The sequence below is a fragment of the Tenrec ecaudatus genome, chromosome 5 (assembly GCF_050624435.1).
Source record: "Tenrec ecaudatus isolate mTenEca1 chromosome 5, mTenEca1.hap1, whole genome shotgun sequence".
NCBI classification, from domain to species: Eukaryota; Metazoa; Chordata; class Mammalia; order Afrosoricida; family Tenrecidae; genus Tenrec; species Tenrec ecaudatus.
The window spans coordinates 91011592-91028458 of record NC_134534.1 but is presented as its reverse complement, the minus strand read 5'-3'; the positions used below and the strand labels follow the sequence as shown (position 1 = coordinate 91028458).

The window sequence follows — 16867 nt, the reverse complement described above, 5'->3', positions numbered from 1 at the left end:
ACTTTGTTCTTCAAGACTTGAAAAAGGTCTTGCATAGTTGATTTGCACAATGCAGTACACCCTTTGATTTCTTCACAGCTGTTTCCATGAACATTGAGTAGGGATGTAAGCAAAATGCAATCCTTCACAATTTCAATCTTCTCTCCATTTACCATAATGCTACCTATTGGTCCTCACTCACTCACTGCCATTAAGTCGGTGCTGACTCAGACTCATAGCTACTCTAGAGGATAGGTATGGTAGTTACATACTTTCATGTCAACTTGAAGATATGTAAAGCTGTAGGGGTGCTGTCCAGCCTGTCAATCAAGTCACAGCCTGATGATGTCTCCTGGTGGGCGTGACCTTCTCATAGGGTGGGTCCCATGAATCTCTCCTTTCTCTTCTTCATCTTCCTGCTGGCTCACCCTCATCGTGGTGAGCAGATCATGCTCATGATCTGCTGGTTGAGCACCAGCAGTTTTAGCCGCTTCCTGATCCTACAGGTTTCTCTGGGGGGAAAGAGGTAATCGAAGGGAGTGGGTAAGGGGAGACGCCGGGCAATGTAAGATATGATAAAATAATAATTTGTAAGTTATCAAGGGTTCATGAGGGAGGGATGGGTGAGGGTCGGGGGGGGGGGGAGGGAGGGAGAGAAAAGTGAGGAGCCGATTCCAGGAACCCAAGCAGAAAGCGAGAGTTTTGAGAATGATGAGGCCAACTGATGTATAAGTGTGCTTTACACGGTTAATGTGTGTGTGGATTGTGATGAGAGTTGTATGAGGCCAATAAAATGATTTTTAAAAAGTTAATAGAATGTGAGTTATAGTCATTTAATATGACCATTCTAGCCATAAATTATCATTCTGAATTTTTTTTTTCAGTTAGTTCAAGGATCGTTTGTTGGCCTTTAGGAGTGTTTTTCAGTCTAGTCTATTGGGGCACCACACCCTGGCCCCAAAGTCCACCTTCAGCATTCCCTGAGGACCTCACCGCTCTGTTCCCTTGCTGTTCTGTTGCACCCCCTTAGTGTTTTGCCTCAGTGTGTCGGGCTCAGATCGGGTGCAGTTCCCACACGGTGTCTCCGGTATTGTCCTCTGTAGAACTATGGATCAGTGAGGGGCGTCATATCTCATAGTGGGGCTGGCCATGTGGTCCTCTCTGTGGACTGGCTGCTCTAATTGGCAACATTGTCCTCAAGGCCTGGTGGGCCAGGATGTGCTCCACTCTCTCCTCCTCTCCCTTCACCAGCACCCGTGTGCTCCGATCAGATATGTCCCTCTCCTAGAGCTGCAGATTCAATGCCATCTTTTGAAATAAACTCTTCAGGGGGGAGGGGCAGGTGTCCACTTAGTAGCTAGAATTGGGGCTGGCCCCCCAGACCTCTCTATTGGTTCCCTACTCCACGCAGGCAATCATTCTTAATTTTATACACCTGTGATTATAGTCTCATTTTGAAGGACATTCTCCATTATACTAATGGACAGAATTAGGATGGGATTAAGACCTGACCTTAGTAAAAAGTGTGAACCAAGCCACGTCCTTTGTTTTCTTGAAGCATCGTGACGATTCCACCTTAGTCGAGTGTGTGAAGCCAGTCATACCCTTTCCTTCCTTGGGGACATCTCTGACTTTATCTTAGGAGAAGGTGTGACTTAGGACACCATCCTTTGTGTGCTTTCGCTATAGACTGGTACCACTGAACAGTCTCAAACACCTCACCCTCTATTTCCTGACTGAGGTTTGGTAGAAGCAAGAAGATCTGCTGCTGCTTTTGAAAATCTTTGCCTGAAATGTCTCTGAACCCTGCATTTAGTTTGTCTCTGTCTGACCCTCAGATTTTGGATCGAACAACTCCCACCATGATGTGAACCATCTCCTCAAAGTTTGAGGAGTTTCAGTGGAATATTGCAGAAAATCACAGAACCCAAGGACATGAGGAAATAAATTCAAAGAGTAGTGGGATGGAAAATTGAGCAGAATAAGATCTTGGAAGAGTTGGACATTTGGGACATCTTTAATCTCCAACTCTTTTGGACCAGTGTGATGTTAATTTTTCCAAAAGAAGTTAATATCACAGTTGGTGTCAGAAGGCTCTCTACGACTGCGCTGCCTCACTGGGAAATATATCCCTTATATGTGGGTACCCCATGTAACTTTACTGCTATGAAACAAAGCAGCGACAGGAGAAGGAGTTATCAGAATTGTGGGCACAGCTTCCCCACATGGATTTTACAGATGCAAGAACCTATGGATAATTAATAGGAGAATTGGAAGGACCAATTTGAGAATGAACTTAGCTAAGCTACTAAGAAGTGGGATGCTTAGAGCAGACATTGGTGGATTTGGTGCAAGGTTCTAAATACAGTACCACAGGAGTTTGGGAGGACCTATGGAAACCTCTGCTGGAATGCAGTGGTAAGAAAGCCTAAACAAGCCTGTTCTATTCACCCAGCCCCTCCCAGGAAGTATTTAATGATGGGAATTCCTACCTGGGGGAATGTGAAGCAGGAACTCAGCTAGTTGATCAAGATAAAGATTGATGTGGGGGCTACCATCTTCTGGTCCAGCAGCCAGCAGGAGACATGAAGCCATATGCAGATGAATGGGGTAAAGGGCCTTCTCAGTACTCCTATACACAGGAACCCAGTGTATGCACTATAATTCCCAAACTTGCCAATAAAATATTAAAGGAGCGTAATCTTAACCTTCAAAGCTACACATAAAGTTTTCAGCAGCTTCTTCCTCCAAAGTGGAGAGCCTAATCCTGCCAACAGGACAAACCCATTCGTGTTGGAAGACATAAGCCTGAGTACTCCTTAAAAGCAAGACCGGCAAGACTTCATCTTACATCCTTTGGACAGGTCAGGGGAGCCTCTGGAGAGGGACATCGTGTTTGGTAAAGAAGAAGGGCATGAAAAAGAGGAAGGCCCTCCCGGAGATGGACTGACACGGTGGCTGCCTCAATGGGCTCAGGCCTAGGAATAATTGTGTGGTTAGCACAGGACCATGCAGTGTTCCCTTCTATTGTGCATAGGGTCGCTATGCATCCCACCTGACTCAATGGCACCTAACAACAACACAGTTAGACTTGGGGGATATGGAGATGCAACAGTTGATGGGATTAAGGTGGGTTTGGATGAGAATTGAAATATCTAAACAGATCTTGTATGAAATAGCTACCTCTTCCTTACCTGAATGTATTATTGGTATAGCTATTATGTCTACTTGGAGAAAACTCCTTCTATCTGATATTGTAAAATTGATGGTATAAAAATCTGCCATTAGTCAAGTATTGATAGGACATGCTAAATGAGAACCATTCCAAATGACTGAACCCGATCAGATTTTTAATCGGAAACAATATAAGCTACCTGGTAAACAAAAGAAGATTACAGCTTTGATTTATTTTGGTTTCTTGCATTAATGTTCTGTGGTTTTCTATGTACGGTCTTTTGTTTCTTCAGTTAGTTTTTCCCTAGGTATTTCAGTTTCTGTGTGGCTATCATGAATGGTATTGTTTTCTGGATGTCATTTTCAGATCTCTCATCACTAGTATGTAGGAGTCCAATTGATTTCTGCTTGTTACTCTTGTATTTTGCTACTTTACTAAGTTCCTTAATCGTCTCCAACACTCCTATTGTGGAGATTATGATGTTTGCTCTATATAAAATTACGTAATCTTCAAATATTGATATTTCACTTCTTCTTTGCCCAATTGTGCTCTCTTACTTTCTTGTTCTTTTCTCATGGTCCTGGTTAGGACTTCCAGCACAACGTTGAATAAGAGTGGCCATAAAAGACATTCTTGGCAGGCTCTCTTTTTCAGTGGGAATGTTTTCAGACTTTCCCCATTGAATGTGATCTTCACCAGTGGTTTTTCATGTATAGTCTTTATTGTACTGAGGAATTTCCCTTCTATTCCTACCTTATTCAGTGCTTCTATTAGAAATGGGTGTTTTCTGCATTTATTTATATGATCAAGTAGCTCTTATCTTTTATCTTATTTATGTGGTAGATTACATTAATTATTTTTTGATTGTTGAATCGATCTGGAATCCTTTCTATGCATTCTACTTGGTTATGATGTGCACGCGCGTGTGTGTGTCCTATTGGCCAGGATTTTGTTGAGAATTTTCATACCTATGCTCATGGGGGATATTTTTCTGTAGTTTTCTGTCTTTGTGGGGGCCTTTGCTTGCTTTGGGGATCGGGGTTACTCTGGCTTCATAGAATGAGCTTGAGGGTTTGCTATCCCTTTCTGTGTTCTAGAACTCCTTGTGTATATTTTGTGACAGTTCTCTGAATATTTGGCAGAATTCTCCAGTGATTTCATCGTGTCCTGGGATTTTCTTGATTGGGAGTTTCTTGATGACCTTATCTCTTTCTTCATTTTGTTTGGGCCTGTTCAAGTTTTAATGTCCACCTGCGTTAATTAGGGTAGAAGGCACATTTCCAGATATTTATCCATGCCATCTAGATTATCAAATTTGTTGGAATGCAATCTTGCCGAATACTGTGTTGTCATTCTTTTTATTTCATTTGGATCTGTTGTGATGCCACTTGTTTCGTCACTCATTCTATATATTGTTGTTTTCTCTTCATTTTCCTTAAGTTTATTAGCAGTTTGTCAATTTTGTTGATGTTTTCCAAAGAATCAACTTCTGGTTTTATTGATTTTTCCCCTTTGTTTTCCTATTTTCCAGGTAATTTATTTCTGCCCTAATTTTTATTTCTTTTCTTCTGTTATTGGAGGGTTTTTGCTTTTGATTCTGTTATAATTGTTGGAAATTTTGTGTTAAAATGTTGAAAATATCCCTAATAAAATGATTTAAGAATAAATAAATAAAATCTAAAGGAAAAAAAATTGAAAGTATTTTTTCCTCTTTTGTATGTATGCATTACTCTATAAACTGATCTCTGATAACTGCTTTTGGTGTATCCTACAGGTTTTGGTATGTTGTGTTATTATTCTCTTTTATTCTAGAAACCTCCTAATTGCATCTTTTATTTAGGCTAATACACAGTCTTTTTCTATAGTATAGTGTGTTCTTGATTCCCCATGTGTTTGTCTTTAGATTTTTATTTTTTCTATTGTTGATTTACAGTTTTATGGTGCTGTGGTTTGAGAAGATGATTTGAATGATCTCTATATGATGAATTTGTTAAGACTTGCTTTATGACTTAGCAGGTGGTCTATTCTAGAATATATGCCATATATGTTAGAGAAGAATGTGGTTGGAGTTTTTTGTTTTGTGTTTTGCTTTCCCATGGCTGGAGAAGTCTGTTAATTCTTCTTTAAAGTAGAAGGTCAAGCTGTTTGATTGTGTTGTTTAGCTCTTCAGTTCTCTGAGTTTCTTTCCTGTTTTTTTTTTATATTTCTTTGAGAGTGGTATATTGAAGTCTCTTACTATTATTTTCTATCTGGTGATTTCTCTTTTTTTCTCTTTGAGGACTTGGTTGATGCATTTCCAGTGTCTTTCCTTGAGTGCATATATGTGTACTATGGCTATGTGTTCTTGGTCTATTTAGTCTTTATTCGTTATGTAATGTCCATTCTTGTTTGTCATTATGTGATTTACTTTGTGGCCTATTTTGTCAGAGATCAATATTGCCACTCCTGCTTTATATTATTATTGTCATTAGGTGGTAAATTTTCCCACCATCCTTTGACTTTCAATCTGTTTTTGTCTGTGAATTTGAGGTGTGTCTCTTGAAAGTAGTAGATTGATGGATCCTGTTTCCAAATACAGTCTGCTAGTCTTTGTCTTTTGATTGGTGCATATAGTCCATTGACATTTGGTGTTATTAATTCTAAATCTAGGTTAGTTGCTGTTTTATCACATTAGTTGTGTTGGTTATTTTTCTTCCTTTTGGGCAGGGTGGGGGAAGTTTATTCATGTCTTCATTTCCCCCTCTAGATCTGTATTGTTTTCAGGGTGTTGATTTCTGAGCGATGTTGCACTCTGTGATGGTCTCATGGGGCAGTGCCTCCTTAGGTTAGAGGAAATATATTTAATAGTAGTATAAATTCCATCATGTGGAAATGAGGAAGAACTGTTAGAGTTGGGTGTGTAACACGAATAGGAGATAGGAGCTCAATAGTGGGGTTTAAATGATTGTGTTGATTGTGAGTAGTCATCTGTTCAAATACAGTGATTTTTGATAAATTGAAAAAAGCAGGTTAAGAGGTGTGCTAGTACTTATTTATGTGAAAGCATGTCTCACTGAGAAGGGAGAGGGAGGTCTTGAGGTTGTGGTGGTTGGTATAGGTATATCTAGTAATCTACCAGAGTCACTTATAGACCCACTGTATAATACAGGGAGAGTGTAGAAGATTGAAGTTACTGTGTTTAAAGCAGAGGGCCTTGGTTTGGTGACACATCACTTCCCTGCTCAAAGGAGGGAGTGTCCCACACAAAATAATGGGGTGGTATTGGGATTCTGCACCACTCTACACTGTCAACCCTCCACACAGAGCTCCCAGGGTGGAAATAGGCTGTAAGAATGGAAGTCCGAATGACATCCCCCTACAGAAGGGTCACAGGGAGGAGATGAGCCAGTCAGGGTGCAGTATAGCAACGATGAAACATACAACTTTCTTCTAGTTCCTTAATGCTTCCTCCCCACCCACTATCATGATTCCAATTCTACCTTACAAATCTAGCTAGACCAGAGGATGTACACTGGTACAGATAAGAGCTGGAAACACGGAATCCAGGACAGATAAACCCTTCAGGGCCAATAATGAGAGTAGCGATAACAGGGAGAAGGGCAAGGTGGGGGGAAAATGGGGAACCTATCCCAAAGATCTATGTATAAATCCTCCCTGGGGGACAGACAATAGAAAAGTGGGTGAAGGGAGACGATGGTCAGTGTAAGATATGACAAAATAATAATTTATAAATTATAAAGTGTTCGTGAGAAAGGTGGGGCGGGGTGGGAGGTGAAAAATGAGGAACTGATACCAAGGACTCAAGTAGAAAGCAAATGTTTTGAGAATGATGATGGCAACAAATGTACTTGCCACAATGGATGTGTATGTATGGATTGTGATAAAAGTTGTACAAGCTCCCAATAACATGATTTAAAAAGAAGAATGGAGGTCCGAGGTTATGGTGGTTTCTAAGCAGGGGTATGTAGTCAGGAGGAGCTAAGTCCCAGCTCCAGCCAGTCACCAAGGTGGGGAAGGGGGAGCCCCTGAGACTTGCTGGTATAATGAGTTCAAGGTTGGGGGGGTGGGAGGGGAGAATTCTGTGGGTTAAAAAAAACAAACAACCCAACAACTCCTGAAGGACCCAGAGTTCAGGTTGAGTGTCTGATTTCAGGTTGAGCTCCTGACTTACCAGGAGGTGGTTCCTAGCTGTTAGATTTGGGGTTAGACTGGTTGAGCTCCCTGGGAGTTTCTATATGGCTACCATCTGATCTGAACTCTTGTAAGGAGGTTGAGGGTGGACAGGGTGATAGCGTGTAGATATGGAGAATCCATGATGCCCGGCATGAGTTCTGGGGTCCATGCAGGCTTCTCCGGGTCAAACAAGCAGGGGGTATGGGGGCACGAGGTTGGGTGGGAGGGGCTTCAAAGTGTGGTGGGGGGTAGTCAGGATGGGGAGAGTGCCTGACACCAGTAAATCTTTGAGCTAGGGGAAAGGCTCCCTGCCCCCTAGAGGCTCCCTACTGTACCGAGCTCCACTTTCTCCTGGCATGATAAAAGGCTGGAATCCTGAGAATTCAGGTCTCCTGTCAAATTTCCCAAAATGCAGGTCCCTAGATGTTGGTTTCTAGCACAGGGAGTTCTAGGCAGGAGATGCTATCTACGCTATCTTCAAAGATGTTGCAAGTGTCTTTTTCTCCATCCCAATCTCAGAAAAGACTCAGCCATAGTTTGCTTTCATGCAGGAAAGAGCACAGTATATTGTGAGCACATTGGCTCAGGGTTATTTAAATTCTCCAGCATTCTCCATAATTTGGTAAGAAGAGACTTGGACTTGGTGTCGATCTTAGGTATAGTGTTATATTACATTGATGATTTTCTGTAAATATCAAACAGCAGAAAAGACCAGGGTAGATATGAAAATAGTAGTGGCTCACATGACCATTAGAGGCTGGTTAAAAAACCCAGCAAAAATCCAGGCCATGCCCAAATGGTGAAGTTCTTAGGAGCCACTCATGACATTCTGCAAGCAACTAAGAGCAAGTTACTATCACAACCTACCCCCAAGATTACATAAGAGGCCCAACATTTATTTGGTCTATTTGGATTTTGGAGGACTCATAGTCCACACCCAAGAATACTGCTTGCTCCCATCCATAAAACTATTTGGGAGAAAACTGTATTTGAATGAGAGCCTGAGTAACAGCAGGCTGTGCCTGAATTATATAAATCATTCTCATCCCCTTCTAGTTAGGTTCTTGCAGTACACATTCAGACAGATTTTGGAAGTGTTTACCAATATCCTATGTGGACCGGAGCTTCTAACAAAAATCTGAGAATCCTGTCCTACAATGACCATTGGGATTCCAGGCTAGGAAGTTTCACGAAGTCCTAACATAACACAAGCCATTTGAGAGGCAATTATTTGCCTGTTACTGAGTATGAATTGGGACTACCTCAATGACAGAAGGACATAAATTGATCATGAGCTCTAAGGTATTTATAATCTCTTGGATGATGTCAGAGAAACCTACAAATAAGGAAGGTGGTGTTCAAAATATTTCCATAATAAAATGGAAATGGCTTACACTGAAATAAGCTACCGGGGGAATGTAGGGCCACTCTCCCAGTATCAGGTAGCTTCTCGTGATAGTTACACAATCTGTTGTCAATTTGAGACTTAAAATTGAAGAGGTGGAGTTTAGCCTGCCAATCACGTTGCAGTTTGATGACCTCATTTGAGGTGCTAGCGGCACACACACTCACTCCCTGTGAGACATTACTGACCAGGAGTCTGATGGAGCTACACTCATGCTGCCAGAGCCTGGAGCAAGAAGAGCCACATAGAGACCCATCCCATTGCTGAGATACTTCTATTGTCACTGGATCCACACACACGACTTTCCACCCACTGACTTGTGATCTTCTTGCATTTGGCGTCATTGCATGAGTTCCATGAGTCTGAAGAGGTATTTATAGATTGGCATTGGACAACAGATTTAAGAACTTTACCAGAACTGGACTGGTATGTTTTCTCAATACTCAATTGCTCTTGTATATACAGTTCTTGTTACACACATATGAGTGCTTATGCATTTTGCTTCTCTAGTCTACCCAGACTAACCCGCTTCCTTTACCATAGGTTCAACCTGGAGCTACCTGAGAAGCTTCCAGAGCCTATTGCTACCTGGACAGTGCACGATGAGCAACTTCCTGCTTACCAGCAGAAGGTTCTTGTTTCATAGATGGCAGCTCCAGTTGATCATAAATGGTCAACACCTGATGTGGACATCAGCTGCATTACGGCCAGCAGATGGATAGACGTTAGCTGAAGAAGGAAAGAACAAGGACAGGGTGAAGTTCATCCTGTTTATCTAGCCATGGTGTAAGAATTGGACAATGGTGAGAGTCCACATGTTTGTTTTACTGATTCACAGTCATTATCCCATAGCCTGGCTATAGTCATGCAAATTATTAAAGAAACACCTATGTGGGTCAAGGACCTATGGAAATCAATATGGAAATTTGAATAAAGCACCAGAGGGGGACATTTCAAGGCCTGTCATATAACCCCCCTTTCTGGTCAGAAGGTAATAGGAACCAGTAAGTGGACATGTTGGTACATTCTCTTGAGGTGACCAATTGAGCCCATGAAATGAGTGGACATGGGGCTATTGCAGCAATGGGTTGGAACTAGACACATCCCTCTTATACCCTCTGAAGCAAAAAAAAATTTTTTTTGATGCTAATAAGGAGTGTTCTGTCTGCCATCAGAAAGTAGCTGTAGATTTCTGGGGGGAAGACTATACATATGCCTTGCAAAATTGATTATATTGTATCAATAATACCACTGACACCAGGTGGCTACAAATGGATCCTCACAGAAATATACACTCCACACTGGGCTTTGCATATCCAATAATACATACAGATGCTAAAAACACCATCAAGCAAAAAAGGGTTAGAACAAAAGATAATGTTTCAGTGTAGACCACCAAGTTAAATCTCCTCAGACCAAGGAGCATGTTTTACAGTCAACAGGGTGCAGCAATAGATCAAGCAACATCATATTATGTGGACATATCATAATGCATACCACCCTCAAAGTAATGGTTTGATAGAAAATTGAAATGGCAGTTGAACCTTTTTTAACCCAAAAAGGTTTGGGGTAAATAATGGTTTGAGGGGGTGGGCTTTCATGTCTTCATAAGTGTGTGTTCACACTCACTATGAGAGGAACAAAGGGAGGACCACAACTAGTTAGATCCTCACCTTTCTCAGGAGGGTCTGGGTGAGAGGGAGTGGAGAGGATGCTGGTGCCATTGTAAAGTTCTTCCCCACCACCCCCACCTGCCGCCACACACCCCTGCCAGATGTTGTGGTCCCAGGACCAGGGATGTAGCTTTGAGTTCCAGAAGTAGGGGTGATCTCTCAGCAAGAGACCATAACTATATTCCTGAACTTGTATGTGAGAATTTCCAAGGGCCTTATGGGATGGCTTGTACCTTCTCCTCACTTGTGAAAACTCGAGTTGACTGTGAAAAATGTGGTATTTCCTTGTGGTTGAGACTGTCCACTCGTCTGGCACCTATGCAACCCCACCCAGCATGGATGGGCAGGGACTGAGCAAGAAGCACTTGTTGGCTAGTCTTGCTATGAGAGATCTGGTCTGACACCGCGCCTTTCCTTTCCCAAGGTGAAAAAGCTTGGGAAAAAGTAAGTGAAAATCGAATCAAGGAGAAACAATAGCTGAAAGTAAAGGAACGTCACAAATGAATTATGCCATGGGTAAACCTAATATGCTTGTTTCTAGAGAGCGATCAGAGCAAGGGAATAATCTTCTTTCAGCTTAAATATGACTTGGTTAGAAGAGCCAGGGGGTGGTCTGATTTGGGGTCAATTAACATGATTCTTTTAGCCATATAAAAGCCCTGGTGGTATAGTTGTTACACATTGGGCTGCTAACCAAGAGGTTAGCAGTTTGAAACCACCAGCTGCTTCCGAGGGGAAAGACCAATCTTTCTACTCCTGTAAAGACTTTTTTGGAAACCCACAGGGGAAGTTCTACGATGTCCCCTAGGGTCACTATGAATCAGAATAGACTCGATGACAGTGAGGTATTTTTTTTCTTTTGGTTTACTAGCTATAATTCTTCTATTTCTTCTTCTGCCATAGTTCTTTAAGGGATATAATCCTGGATTCCATCTGCCTTTGGCGATAGTCCCAGTTTGAAGGCATTTTCCACTAAACTAATGGACAGGATTAGGGTGAAATTAAAACCTGACTTTAGTAGAGAGTATGACGAAGACACATTCTTTATTTCCTTGGGGCATCTTTAAGATTCCACCTTAGTAGATTGTGTAACTAAGCCACACCATTTGCCTTCTTGAAGCATCTTTAAGGTCCCACTTTAGCAGAGGGTGTGAATCCAGCTGCACTCTTTCCTTGGGGGCATCTTTGACTCTACATTAGTAGTTGGTATAATTTAAGACACCAACTTTTGTTTTCCTTGGATACATACTGGTACCACTGAACAGTTCTAATATACATCACCTCACCTGGAAGATATAACTTCTATTGCCCACCTGAGCTTTTTAGAAGGAAGAAGACCTGCTGTGACTTTTGGACATTTTTACCTTCTGTTTCTGAACTCTGCATTTAGCTCACCTCTGTCTGACCTTCACATTTCGGACTGAACAGCACCCAATACCACGTGAGACATTTTCTCAAGGTTTCATGAATTTCTGTGGAATGTTTCAGCAAATCACAGAACCTGGGGACCTCAGGGGATATATTCAAGGGATGTGTGGGTGGAGTGGGGTGGGAAATGGAACAGAGTAGCATCTTGGAAGAGCTGGATATTTGGGACATCTTCAATCTTTTGGGGCTGTTATTATTAAGTGTCATCAAGTTGACTCGGACTCATAACGACCCTATTTACAAAAGAACAAAATACTGCCTGATTTCATACCATCCTCAAAATTGTTCATGTTTGAGCCCATTGTAGACACCACTGTGTTAATCTAGCTTGTTGAGCATCTTTTTCTTTTTTGCTACTCCTCTGGTTTACCAGGCATGATATTCTTCTGCAGGGACTGATTTCTACTGACAACTTGTTCAAAGTAGGTGAACTACGTCTCACAATTCTTAACTATAGGAAACATTTAGGCTGTACTTCTTCTAAGACAGATTTGTTTAATCTGTTGGCAGTCGGTGGCACTTTCTTTTTTTTATTTAGATTTCCATCTTTATTCAAAGTTTTTTCTTTTAAAAATTTTTTAAAAACATTTTTATTAGGGACTCATACAACTCATCATAATCCATATATATACATACATCAATTGTATAAAGAACATCTGTACATTCTTTGCCCTCATCATTTTCAAAGCATTTGCTCTCCACTTAAGCCCTTTGCATCAGGTCCTCTTTTTTCCCCTCCCTCCCCGCTCCCCGCTCTCAGTGGCACTTTCAATATTCTTCCCCCCCCCCCCCACCCCATGTTTTATTTGGAATAAAGCCTTGCATGTGTGAACTGGAACCCTAGTACAATTACTTCTGGACTTACTCTCATACTCATGACATTTTATTTTACATTTTAACAGTTTTATTAGCATTTCATCCATACCTCATACAACTCAATCATATCAAGAAGAGTTCAATAATTATTACTACAGTCAATTCTAGAACATTTTCTTCTTGTACTCATTGTTATTCATGTCCTTATTTTTTCTAATTGTGGCAAAAATATACACAATCAAAATTCTCCAATTCAACAACTTTTACATGTATAATTTAGTGCCATTGGTTTTACTTTGTGTGGTACAACCATTATTTATATACTTTTCCAAATTATTCCACCACCATTAACATAAACTCAGTGCTCCTAAGCAAAAACTCTTCCTTCTTCACCCATGGTAGCCATGTTTTTGTTTTTTTCAGTAGTTTTCTTGATATAGTATTCACATAGCACACATTCCTTGGTTATATTGCTTTTAAAAAGAGTTATATACACATCTTCACAATCAGTTCTAATGCTTCCCACCCTCCCCCTCAATATTCTTTGCTATCACCATATGTATCTATTCTTCTTTGGTCTTCCTATTCAATGTCTAACCGTCACATACATTTGAGGCAAATGAAAATATCACTATTGGGTCAGGACCACCTTAGTCCTCAAAGTAATAGCTTTGCTTTTCAACACTTTAAAGAGGTCTTGTGTAGATTTACCTAAGGCCATGTGCCATTTGTTCTTTTGACTGCTGCTTCCATGTACATTGATTGTGGATCCATATTGGTACTGATTCCAAAGAAAGATGACTGAACACAATGTGCAAATAACAAAACAATCTCATTCATCTCATGCAAGTAATATTTTGCTGATGATCATTCAGAAATGTTTGCAGCTGTATACTGACATGGCGCTGGCAGAGGTTCTGGCCAAATTCAGACGACTTGGAACAAGGGTTTGCACTGTTGACCTTAGAAGGATCTTGGTTGAAAGTAGAAATACTAGAAAGATATTTTATTAATATACAAAAGTATCCAACAGTGTGGATCAAAACAAAGTTTGGATCGCCTGGAGAAGACTGAGCAGTCTAGCACACTTCATTGCCTTCATATGGAACCTGTTCGTGGATCGAGGCAGTTGTGTGAATAGAACAATAGGGCACACTGGATGGTTTAAAGTCAGGAAAGAAAAAAAAGTCAGAAAAGGTGTATGACAGGGTTGCATCCTCTCACCATACTTATCCAACCTTATGCTGAGCAAATAAGAAAAAAAGCTGGGCTCTATGAGAGAAATGTGGCATAAATATTGGGGGAAAGCTTCTATGCAAACTTGCTGGCTGAAAGTGAGAACTCGAAGCACTTGCTGATGAAGATTGTAGCCTTTAGTATGGATCACAACTAAATGCGAAGAAAACAAAAATCCTCACAACTGAACCAATGGGTAATACGATAACGGAGAAAAGGTTGATGTTGTCAAGTATTTTGTCCTGCTTGGTTCCTTGGAGCTAGTTTGGAGTAAATTCTTTTAGAACAAATTATTACCACAGGAGGGCTGGATGTAAATAGGCACATCGTTTTACAACTCTTGGGTTTCTAAATGATTCGTTCTGAAATACACTATATAAAACAAAACTCATTTTGTTAAAGCATATTAAACATATAGTTATTAAGCTCTTTTTATTTTATTTAAGCTCTTTATAATAGCAATTGCTGCAGAGCTTTTGAATAGAACACTTTAAAGGATCTCCTTCCAGAAGCTTTGAAGGCAATAGTAAGATTTAAGTTAAGTCCTTAAGAGGAGCTCTAGAAGTCTAAGGAAAACGAAAACAAAAGATGGGCCATTTCACAAAGGGAACGAGGAAGGAGGCATTCATATGTTGTAAGAGAGTTTTAATTTTAAAAGGTAACTTTTAAAATAAATAAGTAAGTAAAAGGTAACTTTTGTGATTATATGACATTTAAGGGCATTTGTACTTTCAGGCATTACAGTGCCTCCTGCCATTTTAGATGTTTAGGCCACATGTGTAAGAAGCAAAATGATATGCCAAGGTTTGAAGCCATGTCTGGGAATAATATTATAGACTTAATTCTACTATATAACAGGTAGATCTGGGAGGTACCAGTTTAAGTGTGCGAGCATACTTGCATAGTATGCCCTTTATTTCCCCCGGCCCCCTTCCAAAATGGGATAAGCTATTTTAGTATTAATATATTTGCGTGGGCTCAACCAGAAGTCTGAGGTTGTTTTTTGTTTAAGTTAAATTAAAAACAGTACTACAATTAAGGATGAGAGTGCAATATGATAAATTTAAAGCCCATTAAACATTTCAAAAGGTAAATTAGTGCTACTTTTATTTCTTGAAGTAGGGGTGTGGTCATGTCTTTATTATTCCCCTGACTAATGGTCAAGGCAACTTGAGTTTTAAGCCCCTCAACCACATGTTCTTTTGCCAGATACCAAAGAGACTACAGGCAGCGTGGAGTCCTTAGTTAGAGGGTACACAGCCCATGCAGGATGTGTCAGAGTTCGGGGAGAGTTCTTCTTCACTTGCCTCTCTGCTGGTCTTGGCCAGAGAACGCCGTGGAGGCACTAGGAAAAAGCTGTGTTTGCTGCTGGTTGTCCTGAGGAAGGTACATTAGCCAAAGCCGCGGGTCTTCGGAGGGTCTGCCGGGCACCCTGCAACATCCCTGCAGACAGTCCTTTTACAGGGAGGTTTGCTATTGCGGAGGGGCCCTTAAGCTAGCCGGGCGCCCGTGCACTGTGGGCTGCTCCGCACCTGTAGCTGGGCAGCGAGGCACTCTCCCTCCCAGCGGTGTTGGGTGTGGCCGACTGCGCCGAGCAGCGCCTCCTCTTAGCTCCAGGGCTCGGGAGGCCGCGGGCTCGGGCGCCAGCGCGGGACCAGAAAGCCCTGCCTGCACTCGGGCGCGCGTTCTTCTCCCTTCACCTTTGACCCCAGCCCGCGGCCTCCACGTTCACCCCCGCCGCCCCGCCCCCCGCCCGTGGCAGCGCATGCTCCGTGACGCCCCAGTGACGCCGCGGGCGCCAACGGCCTCAGCGGGCAGGGAGTGCCCGAGAGTTCCCTAGGTCTCTTTCCTGCCCGCGCGGGACCGGATAGCGGCGGGCTGGGCTGCCGGGCGAGGCCCGTCCGCGTCCACCTCGCGAGTCCGGCGCCGCCTCTTCCGCCCGCGGGGCGTCCTGCCCGAGCCGCGACGGCCGTCGTACGTCAGCGCTGCCAGCCCGCCCTCGGCCCGCGCCCCGCCCGCCCGCGCGCCCGCGTGCCCAGCGGCGGCCTGAGCTTCGGAGCAGCGGCGGCGGCGGCGGCGGCGGCGGCGGCAGCGGCGGCGGCGGCGGCGGCGGCGGCGGCAGGTCCCTCCCCAGACATGGCCCCGTGAGGCAGCAGCACATGGCGGCCGCAGCAGCCATGAGCGTGCTTCCGACTCGCACAAGTCCTCCCTAGAGCGCCGCTCCGCGCCCTCCGCCAGCCGCCACCCCGCGCCCTCCGCCCCCGGGCTCCCGCCCCCACCGCCCCCGCCGCCCAGTAGACGGGAGCAGAGCGCTCCCGGCCCGCTGCCGCCGGCCTTCCCGCTCCCCGCCGCTCCGCTCCGCCGCCGCCGCCGCCGCCGCCGCCATGGGAGTGCAGGGCTTCCAGGACTACATCGAGAAACACTGCCCCAGCGCCGTGGTCCCCGTGGAGCTGCAGAAGCTGGCTCGAGGGAGCCTGGTGGGCGGCGGCCGGCAGCGGCCCCCGCAGACGCCGCTGCGCCTCCTCATCGACGCCGACAACTGCCTGCACCGCCTCTACGGCGGCTTCTACACGGACTGGGTGAGCGGCGGCCAGTGGAACCACATGCTCGGCTACCTGGCGGCCCTGGCCAAAGCTTGCTTCAACGGCAACATCGAGCTGTTCGTCTTTTTCAACGGCGCCCTGGAGAAGGCCCGGCTGCACGAGTGGGTCAAGCGGCAGGGCAACGAGCGCCAGACGGCGCAGCAGATCGTCAGCCATGTCCAGAACAAGGGCACGCCGCCGCCCAAGGTCTGGTTCCTGCCGCCCGTCTGCATGGCCCACTGCATCCGCCTGGCCCTCATCCGCTTCCACATCAAGGTAAGGCCCGGCCCTGCCCACCGCTCGCGCGGCCGCCCGCGACCTGGCCGCCCGCCCCGGGGCCCTGCCCAGGCGCTCAAAATGTCGCCTGGCTCCCTCGGACTGTGCTGGGGGCGGGGGACAG

The 16867-nt window shown here is 43.9% G+C and overlaps 1 protein-coding gene across 2 annotated transcripts in view; it reads left to right on the top strand.

The window, feature by feature from the left end:
• Positions 1–16003: 16003 nt before the first annotated feature.
• Positions 16004–16867, top strand: part of FAM120A (family with sequence similarity 120 member A) — a 167697-nt gene continuing 166833 nt past the window's right edge. For both annotated transcript variants that reach the window (XM_075549742.1, XM_075549741.1), the window contains exon 1: positions 16004–16743. In XM_075549742.1, coding sequence (XP_075405857.1) covers positions 16270–16743 — 474 coding nt within the window. In that variant the 5' untranslated portion in view covers positions 16004–16269. The remainder of the gene's footprint in view (positions 16744–16867) is intronic.